The 18,304-nt window shown below is 40.2% G+C and overlaps 1 protein-coding gene across 1 annotated transcript in view; it reads left to right on the top strand.

Annotated features, from left to right (window-relative positions):
- The window catches only part of LOC137288176 (intermembrane lipid transfer protein VPS13D-like), a 120,739-nt gene extending 110,109 nt beyond the window's left edge, over positions 1 to 10,630 (top strand). The window contains exons 73-77 of the mRNA XM_067820611.1: positions 438 to 641; positions 884 to 1,137; positions 1,916 to 2,082; positions 2,751 to 2,905; positions 3,396 to 10,630. Of these exons, the coding sequence (XP_067676712.1) occupies positions 438 to 641; positions 884 to 1,137; positions 1,916 to 2,082; positions 2,751 to 2,905; positions 3,396 to 3,488 (873 nt within the window). The 3' untranslated portion in view covers positions 3,489 to 10,630. The remainder of the gene's footprint in view (positions 1 to 437; positions 642 to 883; positions 1,138 to 1,915; positions 2,083 to 2,750; positions 2,906 to 3,395) is intronic.
- Positions 10,631 to 18,304: the final 7,674 nt, after the last annotated feature.

Raw genomic sequence — 18,304 nt, 5'->3', positions numbered from 1 at the left:
TGTGACTGTGTGCTTGTGTGTGTTGTGTTCTCAGTAGTACAAGAATGGGCTGTCCATGTGTGACTATGTGCTTATGTGTGTTGTGTTCTCAGTAGTACAAGAATGGGCTGTCCATGTGTGACTATGTGCTTGTGGTGTGTTGTGTTCTCAGTAGTACAAGAGTGGGCTGTCCATGTGTGACTATGTGCTTGTGTGTGTTGTGTTCTCAGTAGTACAAGAATGGGCTGTCCATGTGTGACTATGTGCTTATGTGTGTTGTGTTCTCAGTAGTACAAGAATGGGCTGTCCATGTGTGACTATGTGCTTGTGTGTGTTGTGTTCTCAGTAGTACAAGAATGGGCTGTCCATGTGTGACTATGTGCTTGTGTGTGTTGTGTTCTCAGTAGTACAAGAATGGGCTGTCCATGTGTGACTATGTGCGTGTGGTGTGTTTTCAGGTTGCAGGGTCCCTGTCAGATGGCCTCACAACAGCTTCAATGGATGAGAACCACAAGGAGACCCGTGACCTCATCCGCCAACAGACCAGCTCTTCAGGGGACCATCTGATCGCTGGCATGAAAGGTCTTGGCTATGGAATCTTTGGTGGACTCACCAGTGTCTTCACTCAGCCAATAACAGGAGCTAAAGCTGAGGGTGTTGAGGTAACAACTGTTGCAGAAGGAAAACATGTTTCTGAGCTGTTGTATAATGTTGGTATTTAGAGGTGGATTGCTGAAAGTTTTAGTTTCCTCCTGTACAGAATCCACTGAATCATCAGGAAAATATGTCACTGTAGATTTTCTGGAACCTGAAAAGAACAAATGACCTTTGAAGTATTTTATATGATATTTCCAGTTGCATGACTTTGTGTGGAGTCTTGCTATAGTGTGGCTTGGTGTTGCAGGGTTTCTTCAAGGGAGTCGGGAAGGGTGTAATTGGCACAGTCACCAAGCCTGTTGCCGGGGTCTTTGACTTGACATCAGGTGTTGCCAATGCAGTCAGGGACACTAGTCGGAGCTCGTCTCGGCAACTTCCTCCTCGGGTACGACACCCCCGCAGCTGCCATGGTTCTGGGGGACTTCTGCCACCATTCTCCAGCCAACAGGCAGAGGCCCAGCGGCTCCTCTACTTGCTCAATGATAATGACTTCTCAGAATTGTAAGTATGGGATCCATTCTTGGTCCTGTACACAAACTTGTATTTGTAATTGTGTATGAAAAGATTCCATGTGTAACATGTATGTTTGGTCATCTGAAGTGCATCAGTTAGGAGATAAACATCATGTGTTGGCCAATTTCCAGGTGTTATTGAATATTTGAAGCGTGGGAATGCGTTTGGAACCGACGGATTCAGATTACAGAACACAATGACTTTTGGTTTACAATTTGTGTGCAAGTTGACTTTCCTTGGGGATGCTTTATCCTATTATTGTTGGTTCACTCCCTCATACTTGCTGGAGTCAGTCTCGATACACATGAGACTTTATCAAATTCATGCCAATCTAGATAGGCAACAAGACAGTTGAGTACACAAAAACAGAATATATACAATACATTTTCAAACGTTGGAAACTGTTTCCACAGACAAGATACAAAAGAATCCTCAAAAATGCCTTGATTCATGTATGACAGAGGACTATAAAGTGATGAAGGGCTGTTTCCCAAAGCAATCTATGCTTACCTCCTGTGTTTATACATAGACTTAGTGCAGGCACTTCGTAAACTTCAACCAGAGTCTCTACATGTTCTTGTCACGACCTCAGTGGTCTAGTGTGTCTGCCCAGAGAGTAGGTCAATAATTGAAACTGTCTAGTGATAGCGATGCACCATCTTAAAGGTGGTATCCAATCCCAAAATGACTTATCTTTATGTTTTACTATGTTTTATGCTGAGTATGTGTACAGTGTGAGGAGACTGCTGTATCTGTTTGTCCTCAGTCCTATAGCTCTGGAGCAGATGCGGGGGACAGCACATAAGGACTCTCTCCATGTCCTCATCACCTCCAAACAGGTGTACTTCCTTCGCAAGCCATCTGGGCAGGAGGACGATGTTGTCCTTGACATCCTGCACAAGGACCTCATTCGCTGTAATGTGCAGGAAGATCGTGAGTAGTTTTAAGGACACATTTTTCTTTTTTGAGAGACACTCTCTTGCAGTAGTTATCAGATTAAGTCAGTTTTGTCTTGTAACAGTAGACTTTGTACTTTATATGTGGAATTCAAGTAAGTGTTCTTTCTGAGATTGATATGTGAACATTATGGAGCAACTGAACAGAATGAGGCCATGTCCACCAACATTGAATAGTGTCAGATAACTAATTGAACTGCGTTTGCTGAAAGATTAATTAGATTGGTGAGTATACCTTTGATGCAGTTGTCACTAATCTATAGACTATAATTGAGATGACTATATAATTGAGATGATCAGGCATTGATATAGGAAATTTCTGTTGAACTCGGACTGCTGCCCGATTTGGACTTTATAGTCAGTCCCAAGCCGGTCTGAATTAGGCAGAGTGCACTGAAGTATCCTTTACAGTCTTTTGGGAATGCTGTAAAGAAGCATGTTTGAAGCATAAATATATTCCTATCCTTGCATCAACATCAATCTTTTAAAAGTGGAACAATGTGACAAGTGCATAGTTTTATCCTTGAGCAGAGGCAAGTGTTATATGATATCATCTGTAATTAATGGACAGGTATACCATAAGCAAGAATAGGTCCAGTGTGACAGTGTGTGCCATGAAAAGCATTTATTGCTGTTTCGTTGCAGCTGTTGGCCGGCCAATTGACCCTGCCACAGGTAAACCCATCCCCAAGCGCTACTACATCGAGCTGAGCATGAAGGCAGACAATGGAGGATCTGCCTCATCAGACAATATCAAACGGCCGCAGGTGCGGTGTGAGCGTCACACTGTGGCACAGAAGGTGAATACAATGGCTGTTATTATAGTCACATTGTTCCATATGTAGCATCACAATTACAAGAATGCAAAACTTTGAATAACTTGAAATACAAACAAAGAAGGCCTTGTGTTTAAAGAGTCGTGATTTTCTGTGCGGAGTTGAGTTCCATTGATGTACCTGGATGACAGATGATTGGTGCCTAGATCTACCTGATTATAATCCTTGCTGTGGTAGCAGTATGCCTATAGACTTCACTTTCCCAACCACTCAACTGACACTCTTTCATATATACCTATACTCTCAATACTCTGAAGTGGTGAAAACTCACTCACTCCATTTCCTGAATGGCAAGCAACCTTTCACAGCAGAGCCTGTCATAATGATATTTTTTTGAAAACCCATAGCATTGGTGGTGAAAATGAAATTAGTAATTATAATGATCTGAAGGTTCCAAAACATATTTGCATGTATTGCAAATTGTATTTGCATGTGTGTATTGTTCTGTTCACAGGTGACCAATGAGATCAATTATGCGAAGGGTTTGTACGATGAGGTCGTCCATACTCTTCAGCCGTTCCCATCGACAGATGATCTGGACATGTAATCTCACACAAACAATGATTGATCAGGTGACATGTGATCAGGTATTGATACAATTTCAGGAAATAAGCATCCACCACGAGATACACAGTGATACGATGTGGGTCTGTGATGTTCTCTGATGCTGTGTTATTGAGAACAAGGTTACTGATATCATAACAAACAAACGTACAGATGATGTGGGAAATATCTCTAGCATCATATTTGTGAAGACCTGTAGGTAGTGGGATCTTCATACACAGTTGTATGAAACCCATGTCTTCATGACATCGGAATCTAGTCAGTGTAAGACAATCAGAGAGTGCATGACTCTATACTTCAGTAATATCACATCATCTCAAACATGATGAAAATACAGGAGACAGAATGAAGACATCTGAAAGCACGGAAGAACTTGCACAGACATCATGATAACATCGGAATGTAACCTCTGTCAGACTTGTCTAGTGACATCCAAACACAAGAACCTTGTTCTTAACACAGGTGGTTCTGAGTTATGGTCTTGTCGTGATTGTTTCTGTCACTGCTACTGTGAGATTACTGTTTCACTACACCATGACACAATGCATCACTTCCCAGCAGAATTAATGAAAACAAATAACAAAATAACAGAACAGGCAGTTTCTGCGGTCAAGTGTGATGTCTATTTTCTCTTGTTCTATATAATGTTATGAGTAAACAGGATCTAGGGGAAATGTCTGTGAACAAAGTTTGCCAAGCAGGTAGTTGGGGTACTATTTGTTCACTAACTACTTGACAGCATTTAGTTATATGGTCTTCCAGTCTAGCTATGGTACGAGACATCTTGGGTCTGTCAGCTAAGTCGTGTTGTAGGCAATATTTCAGTGTGCACTAACAACCAAACTGATTGGTCGGGACACAATTATCTAGCATAATATTCCTGCCACAGTCCCAATAGTGTAGTAATAGTAAGATGTCATGGTGAAATGTCACTGTTGTCAAGGGAGACAACTCTTGCAGGCAGCTTTATAGTAACTGCCATCGTCTTGAGAAATGCCAGGCTAGGCAGTCTTAGTGTTAGGCTGTGATGAGATCTAAAGTTGTTCTATAGTTTTCTATAATAATGTTAAAAACAATAACGATACATGTGCATCCGAACCTTGTTTACCCAAAGTTGTTGTGAATGTTAAACTCTGTGGTTCAGACAAAATCCACGTTTCGTTAATATTGCCCAATGGTGGCTGTACACTGATCATGGAGGAAAGGGGTCCATTAGTATCCAAGTTCAAGTAAGTCTGTTGCCACTGTGAAGCAGTGTAGGTGAGAGGCTAAATCCAGGGTATACATAACATTTCAAATAAGGAAGTGTATCAATTCTCATCTGACAGCCATTCATGCTGTGCTAGTATCACTTCAACAGAAAGTTGCTACAGTGTTAGAACTTGAGAGAAATAAGTTGTGAAAAGCACTTCAACATGTTTTCTGTCCAGAGCATTGTCGATCAGAAAACACCTGGCTGCATGATTTTCTTTCAAATATCGTAAAATCATTTTGATGTAAAAGATACATATTTTAGAACATTTGTTTGCAGTTACTGAAGACATCTCCACCATATGTTTCTGCATGATAAATACAGTGAATGAAATATGACTCCATAAGCACAAACGTAGTATAGGTGGGGGGCCATAGATTCTATTAAATATTGCCACAACCAAGATACCCCATCAAAACCAACACTGAAGAAGCTATACTTCCTTTTGGTTTTAGTGTAAAGCATTATGCCTGTCGTTCAAACTTGTAAGTCCAGACCAATTTGATTATTTCTTTTACAGAATTATGTGCCCCCAAATTCCAGAATGCATTGTGGGGAAAATATTTTTTACTGGTAAGATAGAAATATTCAGTTATTTATATCATGCATTTTCTAATTGCCATTGTTATGTTACCACCATGTGTGGGATCTTATGGAGGAAACGCGTCAGGTGACATTTTTACTGGAAAAAAAGAAAGATTATTTACTGTTTACAGAATTTATAGCAAATCTTCATTAGCAGATTTGTAGAGCATGTTATAACATTGAACTGTCCTAAGAAGTTATGGTTAAACTTTGACTTGGTGATAAGATGTGAAATGTTTGATGAAGTATGCCATGATTAACTCCATATCATGCAGATCCATGCATCAGAGAACAGGTTCTGGTAACAGCCATCATCCACCTACCTCCCCACACCAACATCACTGAGAGGGCTTTCATTTGTGTGCTTGTTACATATGTACATTGTTTTCATGTTCCAAGTAGACGGGAGTCGTGCATAATTCTGGTTCTGTATATATATACATAGGATTGTATATAGAGCGACGTGGAGTAGCATTGTACACTTGCATATATATACTTCAGTATTGTGTGTATACTTAAAGGTCACATGCAACATAAAACACAACTTTGCAGATTCTGATACCTTTCGGTATGCACTTACCGAAACAAATCATCAAAAATGCCAATTCAGCCTATAAAGTTGAAAAAAATGCGATGGAAAAAAAGCCCACGAAATCGGAGTTCAAACGATTCACTAAATTTCCCTCAGCACTGGGGGAAAAAGTGGTTTCAACGGCTCTGCTGCACTGCGCCCATAACACATGCACAGGGAATAGGTTCGCGGAGCTTGAACAGTATGCATGCCCAGAGTATGAGGTCATGAGCAGTAATCTAATCTTGCTTGTGTACACAAACAAATAAATAATCTACTCATTACATTAAAAAAATGTTGATTGTGGTAAGCAGCTTCTGTCACAGAGAAAGCTCAATGTCTGGTTTAATGACACCCATATGTCTGCCTGCCTGCCTGCTAAAGACAATATGCAATACACAGCTTCAATCATTGACCACATGCAATTTGAGCTTAACACCTATCAGGCTATACACCATAAACAAAATAAACTGATTTATGGCTCGTGCACCCGAGTCCTGTCTCTTCCACATTATGCAATTAGGCAAACATACATACACCTGTACACATGACATGTATTATGTCTGTGGGTTGCAACAAAACTACATCCAATTTTCTCGGATCACTTTATCTGACGGAAACTGGTGCAAACTCTTGTCAGTTTTAAGTCCTGGTTTGTAATTGGACGAATGACAGTTTCCAGCAACACAGTAGTTCACCATCTCCACTGAAATGATTTTTGATTGGATTAAACGCAAATTCAGAGAACATGTCTTTACAAAACCCAACATCTCTACATACATTCTTTATGGATAACAACTTCTTCTAGTGTAAATGATTTTGTTTGACAACAGTATATGAATCCATACTGAAACAACACATCAAGTACAATAAATGAAGTTATCCATAAAGAATCTTAATTTCTTGTCACTCGCCATACATCTAAAATGCCCATCAAACAGATCATCTTTCTGTACACACAATGAGCCTTCAGCGTATCAGCAAATGAACCAGCCAATCAGAAGCCGTCTTTACACTTGAGTGCACCCCTACCCGCTATGGCTGGGTTCGGTCTTCGTTTCGAGGGAAGTAAGCCCAAGTACGAAATATTGCACTTTTGAATCGTGATTGTACGCTGATAATTTTGTTTATTTGTTTTTTTACAAGCGGCAACGTATATTATATGTCATGAATAAGTGATAGTTGTGTTTTAATTATGTTTGATGTTTTGGTTGCATGTGACCTTTAAGTGTTTGTATATAGTGTATAATATTTATGAGCTATAACCATCGAGCAAGGACATGGATTTCAAAGAATGAAACAGATTGATGTCCAGAATGTATAACCACTTGGATATACTACTCAAACCAAGTTAAAGAACGTGCAGAATAGGAAAGATGTGTGTTGCAATACAGAATAGACATGACATCTCAGCTATAATCATATCACACACTGCATGTTCTTTAATTCTTTTGGGTAGCATATAAGTATTGTATTGATTTAGCACTAGTCATGTGATGGAGCTGTGTTTCTGTGATTTTGAAATTGGTCATATATTGGCATGTAAATAAAGACAATGAATGTTAGACATACTGACACTGGTGTGAGACGTGTATATGGAAGCTTCACACTGAGGTCAGTATGTTGTTAGTCCCACCTTTTAGCACAAGTGGCTGGATGGTTAATGCTGCCACAAACTGTGCCAACTAACAGGCTGAGCACCACCATCATATTACTGGTGTGTGTTTGTTATACATAGGGGATGGAGGTAGTCCATCATTTTGTCCTGAATCTGTGACAGTGGACTTGTGTCCATGTAGATGTGTGCTCATTGAGGAGTATAGTGTGTTTACATTCCATAGTGTATATACAAGACCAGTGACCTACTGTAGAGAGAGCTGCCTTACAGTCCACAACATACAGTATCCAGAATCGTCTTTCCATGTACTCTGGGGGCACTGGTTCTTGGATTTGCTAGTGCCATGCACATGGTACATACTTGAGCCTTCCTCCACCCTGTACTATGGTAGCTGAAATACAGAAATATTAGGTAATGGGGTGTTTGTTAACTTCTCTCAATTAGTGTATTTTAATCTCTGCCTACAATACAAAGTTCTCAAAGACATAGGTAGGGAGAAACATGGAAGTAATATTTGAAGGTCAGGAGAAAATTACTTTATGTCTTGGTGGTGCTGATCCACTCCTCTACAATATGTGACTGGTCTTTTGTTGATAGATGCCATATTTTTTTTATGCATAAACCACATCTGTCTTTCCACAGAGTCTTTTAGAAGTGTATCATGTTCTGATGGTTCTGATGATTGGCACTGGTAGCACAGATATAGATTAGAGCCTTTTTGTCGAGAAATGATAGCAAGAGTTTCAATATTTACAAGGCTACTGAAGTACCAAATACAACATCTAAATGCGATTGACAGCTGGTTGGGTTTGGGAGTCTGATGAGCTTCACAAGGAGACTTCTATGATGAAAATATGCAGACATCACTCAGGATATGCTAGAACACAAGTGCCAATGTGATTATCATTATTTGTTTATATAAATCTAAGTTTTATCATTTCAATATTGTTTGAATTGTTTTTGTTTCTAGTGCAATTGTGTATGGACAGTTTCTAGGTTGCTGTTGGTTTTGTTTATTGTGTTTGTAGTGATATATTGATTCAGCAGCCATGACAACAGAGATGGTATACGCTCTATTGGCTGGAGGTGGCTCAGACACCTTGCAGTCTCCAGCCTCATGCTCAGGGGCCAGTACCTCATGACCACTGGCCTGTGACTGCCAGCCTCCTACCACACCCTATGGTTCTCCCAGGCTGTAAATAATCATGTCAGCCATCCAAGCACTCTGCACAGCTGACATGCCACACTAAGGACATCCAGGAAACATATATTCAGCCGAATTCTTAGATGAACATTCTCATGTCTGTCAGAAGTTTCAAACTACAATCACACCCTCGAATTTTAAGATGGCATCTGTATCATTGTTAAAGCAAAAGGTTTTAGAATATTTCTTTTGCAGTTGTTGTAGGGAGGCATCTTGAATAAATGATACACAGTTATAGTGTCCAGGATTTATGTGAGGTATGAACCACAACTATATATACCTGTATGGTTGAGATATGTTGATTCTGTCCTTACAAAGCCAGCAGAATACAACACAGCCTTTGTATTCCATATGTTTAGCAACAGATCATGGTGTCAGTTCAGTTTTAGATGAGGGAGGAATGATACACCATTACACAGTCAGACATTGTGACCACCCAATAGCCACTGGTCTGATGTGGCAAACAGGAATCTGTTGTATTATAATGCCAGTAGGAAACGGACATGAGGAACTAGGGACCTATTCAGCCAAGGGATCCTATTGAGGGGACAAGTTGGGATCTGTTATGTCTTAGAATCAATTTTGTGTAACAGGGATCTAATCGGCCTCATGGATACAAGATGTGTCTCAGTAATAAAATTCTGAGCATTAATATTTTTTGAAGCAACTTAATATTTTTGTAATCATTTGAAATCAGAATAGGCGAATTATATTTTAAGGCTATTCCTTTTTCATTTGTAGTGTTTGGTATAACATCACAATCTATAGTGGTGAGATACTGATGTAGGTGTATCCCAGTACTGACCCAGTAGTTAACACTGGCCGATTCTTTTTACATGTATACAGCACATCATTACAACTCTAGTTTATATGTTTGATTGATTAAATGTAATATGTTGTTACACAATTCCAGTTTTAAGTTGTCTTCAGGACGATCATGTCTTAATCTGTAGTGTTATGAAGGTTTTTGTGTCTAATGTCCGCTGAGGGCATGACTTGTAGCAAGTGCCTTGTACAATAATGATGCTTATTCCTGATTTCATGCTTATCCTTTTCTCTTTCAGCATTTTGTTGCATCATCAAACATACGTCGTTCTATGTTTTTTTATTTTTCTTGGCATTTAACCACAGACTTTTGACATTTCGTGTGAAACTTTACATTTAAGTATTTTAGATCTGGATGTGGTACAGACAGAAAATCAGTGAATTTATTTCTCTGGAGCAGATGTTCCAGTCTTATTAAAGATGGTGCTCAATGTTATTTTGTATATACACACAAACAAAGGAAGGTAAGGAGCTAGTTACTATACATTTCCATTGAAAAGAAACTTGAAATATATCCTGTGTCATACTTCAAAGTGACTCACTGTGAGTTTAAGTAGTAGTCCTGAAGCCAGTATCATGTATGCCTCTTGATAGAACGGCTCAGTGGTTTCAAACTGAGATCAATATCAGTTGTGAATATTTGCCAGAAGTACAGGGATATTTATGATTTATTTGAACTAAGAATGGGTGGTGCTTACCATTTTCTAATGTGGGTGGCAACTTGTCTTTTGACTACTTAGATAACCCTCATGTTTATTTATTAGGGACTGTTTGGTAGCTGTATATGTTGTATCAGACCGCCATGTTGAGTTACCTCCTGCATCATATTGGACAAACATGTTGACTGTAGTCACCCAGGTGGGTGCAGGGAACAGATCCCTCCCCTGGATGTAATGTGATGTATTTGTGACCGGGGAGAATCCCTCTAGAGTAGTCTGTCGCTCTTCAACAGTTGTTGTTTGTTGATGTTGTTGTTGTTGCTGTTGCTGGTTTCCCCACTAAGCCGGGTCACACAGGTAAGCCTCTCAATGATCAAATCAGAAATAAACTGGGGAAGCCTGCCTACATGACCACCTTGTTATTGTTGTTTGTTGGCAGGATGTACTGATGGACCAGGGCTACAACACTACAACATTTCAGTCCATTTGACCCACCTGATTGCGTGTCTTTAATGTGGCAGTACACTGATACTTGCTCAGGTTCTCAGCTATTAGTGGGTGGTAGAGTTGCCAGGTTTTTAGAGAGTTTGCATGTCAGGACGAAGACCCAGGTTAGATTCCTAATTGAAACAATATATGAAACCCATTTTCGGTGTCTTCCACTGTTATATTCCTGGAGTATTACCATAAGCGAAGTAACACCAAACTCACTTGCTCACTTGCTCACTTGCTCAGCTGTTAGACTAATTTTGTATTAGCATGTCACAACTACATCTGTACCAGTAAAGATAGAACTGAAGTGTAAAAGTGACTCACTCACAAAGTTTCTGGCTGTTTGTGTTATCAGCCACTGGGCTGATTGTTGTGCCAGAAGAGCTTTTATGGCAGGTCATGCCTTCTGTAATTACACTAATTTTGTTATTTCTCTAAAAGCCTGAGGATCTGATAAAGCTATCTATATGATATAGTGTCAGCCTCCCTCAGTATTGAAAGTTGTTCTTGCTGTCAGTCAGTGGTCCTGTGTGTACACTAGTGTCATGGACACTGAAAGAAATGTGACTAGTAACTGACTGATAACTGTCACACTTCCACCATTGTCCAGTGTGGCTAGATCCATGCTGGACGTATTTGGATGGTGAATATACATCACCTGGTTCATGTCTCACCTCTCACATGAAGTTGTTTTTAGGGTTGTTTCAGGAGGATATTGGTGTTTATCAAACATGTTCCAGCGGTATCAAGATAGCTTGTTAATAATCGAATGTGTGATTGCTACTGAGAACAAAAACGTACAACTCATTTGTACTTAGCCGCACAGTCAAGCAAGTCACCAACCGTAACCACCCAATCCATTTAGTCAACTTCGTACGGTCCGCACAATTTGTTGGGGACTATCCTAACCCCAAATCCACACAACGTACTGGAACAGTCAAACCCATTGTATTATTGAACCAGCACTGATTCATGCCTTCGCCATATGACGAACCAAAATTACGATTGCCGAGAGCTTCTCAGCGTGAATATCCTTGCTCGTGAGAGGTTCGGTTTGTGGCTGAACTAGCTCTTTGACAATGCGCGTGAAAGACATTGATCGTTGCCGTGCTTTCAACTTTCCTTATGTCTTGGTAGCGTCTATGATGTACAGGCTCTGGCTGAATCCAGCAGGAGTTGAATAGGACCACGCTACCCAAGGGTATCTGGGCCCTTTTCCACTAAACGATCGTTGCCCTAAGGTGACCGTAACTCCCGTACATTAACAGACTTACGACTGTCGTAGAGCTACGATCGCGTTGAGAAACTGGGTCCAGGTTCTCGATACAGGCCTCTTAAAGAACGACGTCATAGTGATGAAATGCTGTTTGTGTTGTGACAAACAGGAAGGAGTCTCCCCTCTTCCCGCTCAAAACATTTAAACTTCAACGGCATGCATAATCATAGAGTATATACTAGTACCTGTATGTAACATGAACAGAAGATCTACCTGTGTACCCTTGTTATAAGCATATATATAATTATTAAAACAGGGATAATCTACATCAGGGATTGATCACTCGCTTGCTTTCTTTACCATTTGTACTTATTAACGTGTGCCTCGTCATGCTCCAACGCACACATTGGCTTGGCTCGTTCCCAGCGCAACTTCAGCTGTGTAAAAAGAACTTCAAACAGTTTATGTATCAGTCGGAATTTTACAATGAACGAATGAATGAATTATAGTAAGAATTAAGAGCAAGAATTATATGTGAATGAATTGAAGAAGAAAAAGAATAAAAGAAGTACATATGTGAATGAATGAGAAAATGCTACACCGCGGCCTTCCCTACCAAAACATGTTAAAGAACGCAAAAGTATCGTGAGAACTCATGTTTTAACATCAGCTGTCATTTTTGTTTACATTAATGATTAATTCAGATTTATCACTGCATGCGGAGAATGGCATGGACATTAACAAAATGTTAACCGACACTGTTACACACCCCTCAAAAACAAAGTGTAAAACTGTCACAAAGCGTTGTAAACACCTTTCCAGTTTTGTCAAATAATAAGATCAACAAGAAAGAAAGAAATTATGGAACTATAACCCACAAGCATCACAAGCATCAATGGCGAATCAGATCAGATCGAAGATATGTCGCAGTTTTCACACACGTCAAATACGCCCTAACAGTTGCAACATATGTCATATTTGGGATTTCACTTTCTTAGTAAAGTACAAATTCTAGTACTTTTTTTCGGTTGAGTCCCATCCGGGATTCGAACCCGCACCCTCAGAGTCAGGCACCTAATCGCCAGCACACAAAGTCAGCCGCCTAGCCCGCTCAGCCACCGCGACTTCCACTGGAAAAAAGTACTAGAATTTGTACTTTACTAAGAAAGTGAAATCCCAAATATGACATATGTTGCATTTGACTACTTTCTAAATGGCATCGTGTAATCATAGCCCTAACAATTTTCTAAAGTCATAAGACCCGTGTAGGTCCCGGGGCAGAATAGGCTTTCAGCAAACCATGCTTGCCATAAAAGGAGACTAACGGGATCGGGTGGTTTAGGCTCGCTGGCTTGGTTGACACATGTCATCGGTTCCCAATTGCGCAGATCGATACTCATGTTGTTGATCACTGGACTGTCTGGTCCAGACTCGATTATTTACAGATCGCCGCCATATAGCTGGAATATTGCTGAGTGGGGCTTAAAACTAAACTCACTCACTCACTCTAACGTTATAAAACTATCGCTATTACTTGCAAATACATTTCAACTAAAGGTATGTTTCACTTCTAAAAATGAAACGAATGTGCGAAGGACGTTTTTAGTCGACACAATTTAGTCTATATTCGCGGTGAATCGAGAATGGAAGCCAGTGAGCTATAACATTAACGTGAGCTATAAACTTTACTACAAATCTACTGTCCTAATACTGACACTAATACCAATTATTTGACTTAAACTGAAGTGACAAAATAGTGTACTGATCTTCTACATGCAGTAGAAGATTTCAGTTGTCACAACGCTCAGAGAATTTAATCAGCTGTTGAAATAAACAGGCTCAGTCTTAAATACTAAGCTGCCGGCTTTCCGAGTATTTATCTTTTATCAACGAATGTTAATACATTTGGTTCAAAATCTACTGTCGAATGTATGGAGCCCATTTTTTGTGACCCCTGCTATATGTTTGAGGCGTAGAACTAAACCCACTGACCACTTACACAGATGGCAGTTTAGGAATCTGTTACATCAATTGCTGACCTTTTAGTATGAATATCAGTACAATATTTGACGTCAACAAACATGCCTGTGCTCCTTACCTTGGACCATGACTACATATGCGCCTGTCCTTGTTTGTGTTCATTATGATTTGTGAGCTAGTATGGAATGATCAGTCCAACAGGCAAGGTGGAATGATTATACTTTCACGATATACGTCCCTTTTAGTACACATACTCTGCGGAAAAAGAAACGCAAACGTAGAAAAAATGAAAATATGTCACGGGTTTTTGATGATATTCATACAAAGTAAATCATCAGTGTGAATTTCTGATGTGTATACATAGATGTTTGTATATGTGGAATGTAGTACGCCCCGAGGTCGGCGAAGGGCAACAAAGCAACCACGTTGGAGCGTGAAATTACCACCAGCATGAAATGAACGTGCATCATGAACTGTTGGGTTATGAAAACGACGGGTTTTTATTTGTCTGTCTTCACACTTGTACAGCAAGTGAAATAAATACTTCGACACAGAAGCTGAACATAACAACGCCATCGCCCCACATATTGCCGTGCACCATTAAATGACTATGGAGCCTTTGTCAGTCCGATCAACCATGAGACTTACGTGGTAGACTCACCACAGCCACCAGCAATACCAGGAATTCGTAGGATTTTAGCCCAGACAAAGAGGAACAGTCTACGCGCCGCATTGACCACCATTAACTGACCAGTTCGAGGCGGTCCGCTGACGTTGCCGACGTCAGCGGACCACGTCGGCGAAGGCCACAGAACCTCCAGCTGATAGCAAAAGAGTAGGTAAATATTCCAAAGGCCACATTTCGTAACCGGAATGGTTCCATGGGTGCTAGGGTTCTCGTGGGGTTCATCACAAGATACTGACTATTGCCTTGACATTCGACTGTTCCATGTTTGTATTTTTGAAACTCCGTCTCTGACTTGTTTCAAATTCAGATGGTTATCCATGCATAAAGTGTACATATGAAAAACACTTTTGTTTTAATAGCAACCCCTGTTTTAAAGTGTCTCTGTTCACCATGGTAACATAGTGACAGTTAACATGTGCAAATATAGAGTCCAAGTTCCTGCTGTCAGGAGATTGTAAACTCGTTTGAAGCCAAAGTTCAGTGAAGGCATATCCTAAAGCTCTGCAACAGCAATGAATACTTATTTCTCTAGTAAAACATACAAAGGACATAAGAAGGTTTACATACAAAATGGCAGCACTAAAAACAGTGCCCGAGGAGAGTAAGGACGTTTCGTGGGTGTATAAAAGTGTCAGTCAGAAACAGGTGGGTTTCAGTCTGCTTGTGTGTGACATCTAGTAAGTTGTGTGAACCTTGTTGCGTCGTCGTTTTTGAGGTGTTGATTTTCATTCGATACTGAAGTTTCGTTTCGGAAGTGAAGCCTGTCGCCATTTCGCGCACAGAATGTCTCTCGCCCCAAGACTCCAATTTGATTGGACGACTATTTATAGCGTCGTATGACTAGTTTCTAACTTCCACACAGGTAGGTTTGCCTCCAACACCTGGTACGTCATCACCTGCAGTTAATGGTATACATATACGACGATGCCCTTACCACAGTCGAAAGTAATTTGTGCATCGTATGTATATGTATATACTCACACGCAAAAATAAAACAAGTCAAGATTAAAGAATAAAAGTATGTAATTTTGAATACTAAATTCAAGAATTACAAACTGGTTCAGATGGACAAAAAATTAGTGAAGATATTTCATTGGCTCCGAAGACTGATGACATTATTAATTTTTCGGAAGGTGAAGTAGTTGACGCGAACGGATCTTCTGGCGTTGACCGGAAATGTGCCGATCTTGTCGAGGGATGGTGACCCTTGGACGACCGAGGAAGGTCATCTATGGTCTGCGAAGATGTGGCCATGCTGGAGGTGGTAACTCATACTTATGTTTGCGTCGAAATGACGGCAACAGTTGCGACAGACACTGCAACTTCAAAACGTCCGAGACCATGGTTTCTTGCAATGTGAGTTACACGTGGCCTTGTTGATAGTGATAGACTCAGCTTTAGTGCTGTCTTACACCCACCAATGTTGGTGACAACTCGTGCATGCTCGATTTCACGAGACGTGTGTGCATGATACCCACATTGGCAGTTCATTGGTATGGTGCGTTTGGGTGATTCCTTCTATAGATGTGTTTCACTCGGGCCTTCCGAAACTCAACCAAAGCAAAGGTAATGCTGTACCATCAGACGTCACTACATGCCAAAAACCCATATCAGTTTAGGGTTCCGAACATTTTTTTGTTTCCTGTTTGGACAGAAAAGCACTTGCGGTTTTTATACGTGTGATTATATGTTCTCTTGGTTTTGTTTCATCAAGTGATGTTCGTTTTCATGTGTTTGTTTCGGCTACCGGAAGACCTTGTTTCAGGAACATCTGTGATCATCACTCCGGTCATCAATGCATAATGGAGGTTTGGTTGCTGTTATGTCTCCCTGTGGTCCCCGAGATTTTTTTCAAATAAGTTTTCAGAGCAGAGATTGCGCTGACCATGAACATGGAAGTGTAGCAGCCTAGTGGTAGAAGCATGCCACGTCCCACCAAAGACTCAGTTCAGTGTGCTACACAGGTAAACTGTGTTCCCATGATGGAGTGGCAGGAAGGATGTTAAAAGCCGGAGAGGAACTGAGCGAGTTAATGTCGGGGGAGTTACTTCAGGGTCATAGAGCTGTTGTTTCTTTGAACATCATTGCAGTTCTAGTCAATTGAGGTCACATTATTAGTGATGCAAACATACACTGCCATGTTGGGAAGTAAGTGGCATATTTACATGTGTTGGTGATCAGTCAAGGAAACATGCTTCAGTTGTTTTTGCTGAGTTTCAAACGAGGAAAGTGGCATTGAAAAGCTTTGTTGGTGTACCACTTTGGTTAAGATTATTTGATTTGTGTTAATGTTATGCTCAGGGTTTTAGAAAATTAAAGTAACGGAGTTTATGCTAGACCGAAAGTTGCAATAATGGTTAAGGGGGTATTTACGTGATGTCTAGCTTCAAATAAGGATCAGTTCAATGTCTGCCCTCGGTAATGGCGAGAATCAGGGTAAAGTATATTTATAGGGAAAAGACTGTAACATTACTTTTCCTGTCGAGATAGTGAGCGGGGTACATGTGCCTGCAGAAAAAGAAAGAATATCTGAACTTGGGAGGAAATATCATGGCTGCTGAGATCACTGGAAATGTTGCTAGGTTACACAGTGTTGTGCACTTGATTATTTTACTGTGTTGACAATGGTTTCTACTGACCTTTGTTGCTAGGTTTCACAGGTTTATCTATTGACCGCTTTACTGTGTTGACAATGTTTTCTATTGACTGTGTTCCTAGTTTAGACGGTGTTATCCACTGACTCTTTTACTCTGCAGACAATGTTTCCTATTGACTGTGTTGCTAGGTATACAGTGTTATCACTGACTGTTTTACTGTGCAGACAATGTTTCCTACTGACTGTGTTGTTAGGATTCACTTATGATTGCGTTGGTGCCTTGCAGAGCTATATCTATTGACTATGCTACGCAGTGTTATCTATTGATTGTGTTGGTATGATACACTATTATGTCTTGCAGAGCTATATCTACTGACTATGCTACGTAGTGTTATCTATTGATTGTGTTGGTAGGACAAACTATTATGTCTTGCGGAGCTATATCTATTGACTATGCTACGTAGTGTTATCTATTGATTGTGTTGGTAGGACACACTATTATGTCTTGCGGAGCTATATCTATTGACTATGCTACGTAGTGTTATCTATTGATTGTGTTGGTAGGACAAACTATTATGTCTTGCGGAGCTATATCTATTGACTATGCTACGCAGTGTTATCTATTGATTGTGTTGGTAGGACAAACTATTATGTCTTGCCGAGCTATATCTATTGACTATGCTACGTAGTGTTATCTATTGATTGTGTTGGTATGATACACTATTATGTCTTGCCGAGCTATATCTATTGACTATGCTACGTAGTGTTATCTATTGATTGTGTTGGTAGGACAAACTATTATGTCTTGCCGAGCTATATCTATTGACTATGCTACGTAGTGTTATCTATTGATTGTGTTGGTAGGACAAACTATTATGTCTTGCGGAGCTATATCTATTGACTATGCTACGTAGTGTTATCTATTGATTGTGTTGGTAGGACAAACTATTATGTCTTGCGGAGCTATATCTATTGACTATGCTACGCAGTGTTATCTATTGATTGTGTTGGTATGATACACTATTATGTCTTGCGGAGCTATATCTACTGACTATGCTACGTAGTGTTATCTATTGATTGTGTTGGTAGGACAAACTATTATGTCTTGCCGAG

Source organism: Haliotis asinina, chromosome 6, assembly GCF_037392515.1.
Source record: "Haliotis asinina isolate JCU_RB_2024 chromosome 6, JCU_Hal_asi_v2, whole genome shotgun sequence".
In the NCBI taxonomy this organism is placed as follows: domain Eukaryota; kingdom Metazoa; phylum Mollusca; class Gastropoda; order Lepetellida; family Haliotidae; genus Haliotis; species Haliotis asinina.
This window is presented reverse-complemented; position numbering and strand designations above follow the sequence as displayed.